Genomic DNA, 5,757 nt, shown 5'->3' with positions numbered 1-5,757 from the left:
GTCTTAATGGCTGAGACAATTTCCTCCCTTGTTGGTGGATCTATGCTTATTTCCAAGTCATCTCTTGCAGGTGCTACATCTGGTTCTGTTGTGGGTGAGGGTCTGTTTAGCACTTCCTTGAAGTGCTCAGCCCAACGAGCTTCCTGTTGTGCCTCGGTTGTTAACAGCTGACCATTTTTGTCTTCTATTGGCATCTCAGTTGCTCGTCTGTGTTTTCCACTCACTACTTTGGTGATCTTGTACACTTTCCCTTGTTCTCCTTTTCTAGCTGCTTCTTCTGCCTGGTTTGCTAGATCATCTAGGTATGCTCGCTTGTCAGCTCTGGTTTTTCTCTGCACTGTTTTGTTTGTTTCTTGGTATTGCTTCTTGTATCTTTCCTTCAATCTTTCAGACTTGGTGTCATTTATTTTCTTCTTCAGAGCCCTTCTATTTTCAATTGCTTGCCAAGTGTCTTCACTTATCCACTCCTTCTTCTTGTTGTGTTTGTAACCAAGGCAAGATTCACAAGATTGTCTTCACATAGACTGCTTTGGTCTGCTCCCACATGATGTTGATATCCTCTGATTCTGTCTGGTCCAACATATCTGGTAGTGCTTGGAATCTGTTTTTTAGTTGCAGTACAAATGAACCTTTGACTTTGCTGTCTCGCAACTTTCCAACATCAAACTGTTTTTTGGCTGTCTTCTTGGGACCTTCTTTTCTGAGCTTTACTCTCAGGAGAGCTGTAACCAAATGGTGGTCGCTACCAACGTCAGCTCCACGTTTAACTTTGACATCAAGCAAAGAACGTCTCCAGGTGCCATTTATCATTAGATGGTCGATTTGATTTCGATCCCTTCCATTTGGAGAGTGCCATGTTAACTTGTGGATCTCCCTGTGTTGGAACAAGGTTCCGCCAATGACCAAGTCATGCATGGAGCAAAATTCTGCCAACCTCTCCCCATTCTCGTTCATTCTCCCGCAGCCTTCTCTACCCATTGCCCTGTCATGTTCGGAGTTGTTGTTTCCTACTTTGGCATTTAGGTCTCCCATCACTAGTTTCAAGTCATGTTCCGGTGTAGCTTCTAAAACAGATTGAAGTTGTTCATAGAATTCATCCTTCAAGCATTCTTCGCTGTCGTTTGTTGGAGCATAGCACTGGATAATAGATGTGTTGATTTGTTTCCCCCTCAATCGTATCTTCATAAGCCTATTGCTGATAGGTTGCCACTCTATTAAACTCTTCTCCACTCCTTTCTTCAAAATGATGGCCACTCCTTCTCTATGTTGCTGGTCATCCCTTCCAGAGTACAGCACCGTTTCTCCTGTGGATGTTGAAAGCCTCCCTGATCCTGTCCATCTGCTCTCACTTACTCCTAATATATCTAACTTATATCTTCTCATCTCTGATGTTACTTGTGCTAATTTCCCTGTATCATACATTGTCCTAACATTCCAGAAGCCTATTCTAGTTCTAGTTTTGGCATTCAGAACTTCCACCTTCCTGCCATTGGCTTCCTTTCGGCTTTCACCAATGGCATTCATCCTAGCATCTGCCGATAGCCCTGGAAGTCCATTACGCCTAGTAGTGTTGATTCCTTCTGTTGCTGTTTCCGTAACGTGTTCTTTTTTACAAGACAGAGTTGTTAGCCCTGTGCTCAACCCCCAACCTGGAGGACCAGTGGATTGCTCTTTGTCTGGCCTCTACCCTTCGACCTGTCCAGCATGGGGGGCCCTACCAGGAGATAAATCTCCCGCTGGCATAGCTCTAGGGGTCACTGAGACGCACAAGCTTCCCGACCACTACAAGGTTGCAATCCAACGGGAAGGTTCGCCATTTTGGTCCGGGCAAATTTCGACTAGCGACCGTACCGATAACGTGTAGCGCTACGGAGCATGCAGGGAGATCGACGACGGGATGCAACGGCAGTAGGCTGGCATCTATGCCAAGGTATCCATCGGAGTTTGGAAATCGAAAAATGTTCTTAAATTCGCAAATTCTGCTTAAAGTAGCATAGATCTATGTTGCAAAATGCCTGGTTCATGTGCTGCTTTTGGATGTAGAAACAGGAGAAAAGAAGGGGAGCGGAGATTCCTTTCACAAGTAACTTAAAATTACATTTATAGTGTGTGTTAAAGTACAGATTGATTCAAGGCAAAAAAAAGAAGGAAAAAGAAAAGAAAAGGTCTTTTCAAAATTCGTCAGGGGCACTCCGCCCTCCCTCAGCTATTCTCGATCTATTGCTACTATAATATAGATAGCTAATACAGTACATAACTATATGCAAGGTCGGCGGAACGGGGGAGGGGGCATTTGCCCCATTAAAAAAACAAAAAAAAAAAAAAACTCCCCTTTTTAAGTTAAAAAAGTGCTCATTTCTAAGTGCCCTATTTGGCCCTTGAGCCCCCCCCCCCCCCCAAAAAAAAAAAAAAAAAATCGTTCCTCCACCCTTTGCTATACCAGCAGTTAATTTCACTAAGATAGTGTGAGAAAAGCTCAGAATACGTAATATATGCCGGGTGACAGGACATTGCTATGCTCCGGCATTGATATCTTTCTGAAAGTCGAATTACCATCATGGGTCTGATTGGGCTTTTGGTTCTTGTAAGAAAGGCAGGGTGAGGATTAGGATTAGGGTCACCGTGGGTGTTATGATTTGGGTTAGGGTTTATGTAAGCTTCAACATTAGCATTTCGAGCTTGAACATCAATATGTCATGGAACCAATATGCCCACACGTACTTATAAAAATGATTTATTTCATTTCCAGCACCACCAGAAAAAAAAAAAATAGAAATACAATGAAACACTCGTATACAAAGATAGGACTATAGAATGCAGTCCCCTCATACAGAAAAAAAAATATAACTGCAAAAAAAAAAATACAAAAATTGACGCAGTATACTGTATCACAAGGGGCATCCGGCAGTCTAGAGACCAAGAGAACCCTTTGTACTGCATGGACCATGGTCGTGTTGGTCGGCTTGAAAGCATTACCTCGTTGAGAATAAAGTATTTTTTTTTTATTTTCATTTTCTTTACCACTCATAATAAGAGATTGCTAGCAACTTAAATTTTTGAGTTGTTTCCTTCTCTCGTCTCCGACCTCCTCATCTTTTTGCTGAAGAGTTTGAGCGCGTTCACGTGTCCACCACTACTGCGCTGCCCGGACCGATGCTTGTTTTTGCCCGGACAAAGATGGCGCGCGGCCTCTTCATCTCGGCACACGAGCATTGCGTACGCGCCACACGCAGTCCGCGCTCTAGTATATTATTAGTATACATCTCTATGCTCCGGCACCACTTCGTGGCGGAGGCATAAAAACATCACTCCCCCACCCCAGCCACCCAAGAACTCTTTATAATTGTTTGATATGTGTTTCGCAGTGATTTTCCGCAGCAGGCACATTGCCAAGACTGCCAGAACGGAACTCTTTTCAATATCAAAACGCTTTCCCAAGATCGACGCAGGGACGTTATCAATGCGCATTTCCTGGTTACCTGCGTGGAATCATCTTCTAATGTCTCCGGAATTTCATACTATAAGGCAGGGGCGGTCACCAGCTTTTTTTCAAGGGGGGTGCGTTTTGACCCTAATGTAACGATTTTTTTTTTTTGACAGACATTTGGAATATATAGGAAGCTCTCAATCCCTAGACTTTTACTGTTTTTGAGGGAAACCAAGCGGGGAAAGGGCACTGGCGTAGCTAGGATTTCATCTGGTGAGGGGGGGGGGGGGGGGTGTTAGTATGCGAGGGAGCGAGCAAGGGGGGGGGGGGGGGAGAGGGTGTGGAAGTGCCTGTTGTCCCCCCCCCCCCCCCCCCCCCCCCCCACGGTGAGAACTTTTTGCATTTTGATGTTGTAAATGGTGCAATTTGATGCAGGCTCTTTGCGTGTTTTTATCGACTTGAAACAGTCCCACTTGTTTAAGGTAGCAGTACATTTTGATGGAATTTGTTGTTGAACAATGTGCCTATAAACTATATCATTTCAATAAACTTCTTGCATTGATTCTTACAGCTACACTAAAATGTCATGAACGCGACCGAGCCCGAGCAAGCGGAGAGAGCGAGGGGATTTGATGCATGTTTTGCTTGTTTTATTGACTTGAAACAGTCCCACTTGTTTAAAGTAAAGCAGTATATTTTGATGTAGATTATTATCATCGAACAATTTGCCTATAAAATGGTATCATCCAAATAAACTTCTTGTTTTAATATTTACACTGAATATCATGAACGCGGCCAAGCAAGAGCGAGAGGAGTGAGCGAGGGGGAGGATGTGGGAGGAGTGTCCTCCTCCCACGGTGAGCACTTTTTGCATTTTGATGTTGTAAATGGTGCAATTTGATGCAGGTATTTTGCGTGTTTTATCGACTTGAAACAGTCCCACTTGCTTAAGGTATCAGTACATTTTGAAGTAAACTTGTTATTGAACAATTTGCCTATAAAAGGTATAATTCAAATAAACTTCTAGTAATAATTCTTACACTGATGTCATGAACGCGACCGAGCCCGAACAAGCGGAACGAGCAAGGGGGAGGTTGTGGGAGGGGTTTGGCCCCTATAAATGGATTATGGAATGACGGTGTGAAACTACAAATTACTGGCAGCAATATCGGGAGAATGGCTTAACGATTACATGCGAGCGAGCGGAGCGAGCGAGCTTTAAAATTGTGACATTTTACAGTCCCAAAACTGCCGTTTGTAGCCATATTTTTTTGCTTTGGAAATTAAGGGGGGGGGGCGCACCGGGCGCAACTGCTGGCAATTACTGGCAGCAACATCAGGTGAATGGCATAACGATTAAATGCGCGTAAGCGAAGAGAGCGAGCTTGAAAATTTGTGACATTTACAGTAAAAAAAAAACTACCATTTGGAGCTATATTTTTTCGCTTTGGAAATAAAGGGGGAGGGCGCACCGGGCGCAACTGCCGGCAGTTACTGGCAGCAACATCGGGAGAAAGGCATAACAATTAAATGCAAGCGAGCTTGAATATTTTGACATTTTACAGTAAAAAAAAAAAAAAAAAAAAACCTGCCGTTTGTTGCTATATTTTTTCGCTTTGGAATTTAAGGGGGCGCATCGGGCGCAACTCCTAGCAATTACTGGCAGCAATATCAGGAGAGCATAAAGATTACATGCGAGCGAGCGGAGCGAGCGAGCTTGAAAATTTTACATTTTACAGTCCAAAAGCTGCCGTTCTTAGCCATATTTTTTCGCTTTGGAAATCAAGGGAGGGGGGCGCACCGGGCGGAACTGCTGGCAATTACTGGCAGCAACATCAGGTGAATTGCATAACGATTAAATGCGAGCGAGCGAAGAGAGCGAGCTTGAAAATTTTGACATTTTACAGTAGAAAACCTGCCGTTTGTTGCTATATTTTTTCGCTTTGGCATTTTAAGGGGGTGCATCGGGCGCAACTCCTAGCAATATCAGGAGAGCGTAACGATTACATGCGAGCGAGCGGAGCGAGCGAGCTTGAAAATTTTACATTTTACAGTCCAAAAGCTGCCGTTCTTCAGCCATATTTTTTCGCTTTGGAAATCAAGGGAGGGGGGCGCACCGGGCGCAACTGCAGACAATTACTGGCAGTAACATCAGGGGAATTGCATAAAGATTAAATGCGAGCGAGCTTGAAAATTTTGACATTTTACAGTCCAAAAACTGCCGTTTGAAGCTACAAAATGTATATTTTTTTGCTTGCAAATCGAAATTAAGGGGGCGCACCAGGCACAACTGCTGGCAATTACTGGCAGCAATATCAGGAGAATTTAAA

General features: G+C 43.9%; 1 protein-coding gene across 1 annotated transcript; it reads right to left on the bottom strand.

Moving 5' to 3' along the window:
- Positions 1 to 501: 501 nt before the first annotated feature.
- On the bottom strand, positions 502 to 1,524 carry LOC139714567 (craniofacial development protein 2-like). The gene has a single exon (XM_071626259.1). It carries the CDS (start codon positions 1,522 to 1,524, stop codon positions 502 to 504), a length of 1,023 nt encoding a protein of 340 aa, XP_071482360.1.
- Positions 1,525 to 5,757: the final 4,233 nt, after the last annotated feature.

The sequence above is a fragment of the Diadema antillarum genome, unplaced genomic scaffold (genome assembly GCF_040938485.1).
Source record: "Diadema antillarum isolate AM-2024a unplaced genomic scaffold, OU_Dant_1.0 seq00002317_RagTag, whole genome shotgun sequence".
Classification (NCBI taxonomy): domain Eukaryota; kingdom Metazoa; phylum Echinodermata; class Echinoidea; order Diadematoida; family Diadematidae; genus Diadema; species Diadema antillarum.
Note: the sequence above shows the minus strand (reverse complement) of the source record. Positions and strands in the feature narration are given on the sequence as shown.